At 63.1% G+C, this 1,742-nt stretch overlaps 1 protein-coding gene across 1 annotated transcript in view; it reads right to left on the bottom strand.

The window, feature by feature from the left end:
- The window catches only part of LOC115307163 (plectin-like), a gene marked incomplete at its 3' end in the record, with an annotated part of 37,616 nt that overhangs the window by 15,781 nt on the left and 20,093 nt on the right, over positions 1 to 1,742 (bottom strand). The window contains exon 3 of the mRNA XM_029958044.1: positions 165 to 226. Within this exon, the coding sequence (XP_029813904.1) occupies positions 165 to 226 (62 nt within the window). The remainder of the gene's footprint in view (positions 1 to 164; positions 227 to 1,742) is intronic.

Below are 1,742 nucleotides of genomic sequence, written 5' to 3'. Positions count from 1 at the left end.
GACTACCAGTGAGGCCCAGARGAACTCGCACTGGCACAGGGTACCCTCCACTGCCCATGTCCTTGGCAATGCCAGCACGGGGGGCTGCAACCGGGGATGCTTCCAGGGCTGAGGGCTGGGGGCTGCTGGGGCAGTGGTGCCCACCAGACTGGCAGTGCCTGTACCTTGATGAGGTGCTTGTTGACCCATTTGGTGAAAGTTTTCTTCTGGACACGATCTCGCTCATCTGCAAGAGAGGAGAGGGGCAGGTGAGCCAGCGGCACCTGGGTCACGGCACAGCAAGAACCAGGCCCTGCCGGTGGCACCGCAGGGCACAGATGGTGCAGGAAACGATGAGCCAACAGCTCTGGGGAACCATGGTGAGTCACGGGGTGTGGGGGAAGGAAACAGCTAACGGGGATCGGCCCCAGCGTGCCAGCGCTGTGCCAGCGCCCGCCAGCACCTCTCAGCGCCCATCAGCAGCTGCCAGCACCAGAGAGAGCACGGGGGGCCCACCCAGCCCTGAGACCCCGGCACCACAGCGGGAAGGGAGCCCCAGCACTGGGTTCTGGGGGCACTGACCAAGTGGGAAAGGTACAGCACAGGGACGAGGCCACAGCACGTCTGTCCTGGCACAGCCCCAGCACAGCCCCAGCCCCACAGGCAGGGGCCCGCTGGGATGTGCAGGGACCAGTGTGAGCCTACGCACTGTCTGCACCGCTGGAGCCACGGGACACCCCGGGACACCCTACACCCCCGGGACACCCCTTGCCATGGGCACAGGGCCAACGGGGCCACAGTGAGTCACGGCACTCCCTGCCCGCTGCCCTGTCATTAGGGGATGGGATGGGAATGGTGACGCATCAGGATGGGCATCCAGCATTGCACGGGACCAATCCCCCAGCACCCGCTACCGGCACCCACTGCCCTGCACCTCACTAACCCACCCATTACCCTGCACCCTGTTACCAGCACCCACTGCCCTGCACCCTCCTAACCCCCCCATTACCCTGCACCCTGTTACCAGCACCCACTGCCCTGCACCCCATTAACCCATCCACTGCCCTATACCCCGTTACCAGCACCCACTGCCTACACCTCACTAATCCACCCACTACCCTATATCCCGTTACCAGCACCCACTGCCCTGTGCCTCACTAACCCACCCATTACCCTGCACCCTGTTACCAGCACCCACTGCCCTGCACCCCATTAACCCACCCACTACCCTATATCCCGTTACCAGCACCCACTGCCCTACACCTCACTAATCCACTCACTACCCTACACCCCTTTACCAGCACCCGCTGCCTACACCTCACTAATCCACCTATTACCCTGCACCCTGTTACCAGCACCCACTGCCCTACACCTCACTAATCCACCCACTGCCCTGCACCTTGTTACCAGCACCCACTGCCCTGCACCTTGTTACCAGCACCCACTGCCTACACCTCACTAACCCACCCACTGCCCTGCACCTTGTTACCAGCACCCACTGCCCTGCACCCCGTTAACCCACCCACTGCCCTGCACCTTGTTACCAGCACCCACTGCCTACACCTCACTAACCCACCCATTACCCTGCACCCTGTTACCAGCACCCACCTCCCTGCACCCCATTAACAAACCCACCCCCCGTGCCCTGCTACCAGCACCCATCCTTCTGTCCCCACTGCCCCCTGGCCCCCAGTGTCAGCACCAGACCCAGCCCGGTGCCCAGGAGAGGTCTGTAACCCGAGGGGACACTCCACGCACGTGGG

This window comes from Manacus vitellinus, unplaced genomic scaffold (assembly GCF_001715985.3).
Source record: "Manacus vitellinus isolate BGI_N305 unplaced genomic scaffold, ASM171598v3 scaffold_139_pilon, whole genome shotgun sequence".
NCBI classification, from domain to species: domain Eukaryota; kingdom Metazoa; phylum Chordata; class Aves; order Passeriformes; family Pipridae; genus Manacus; species Manacus vitellinus.
This window is presented reverse-complemented; position numbering and strand designations above follow the sequence as displayed.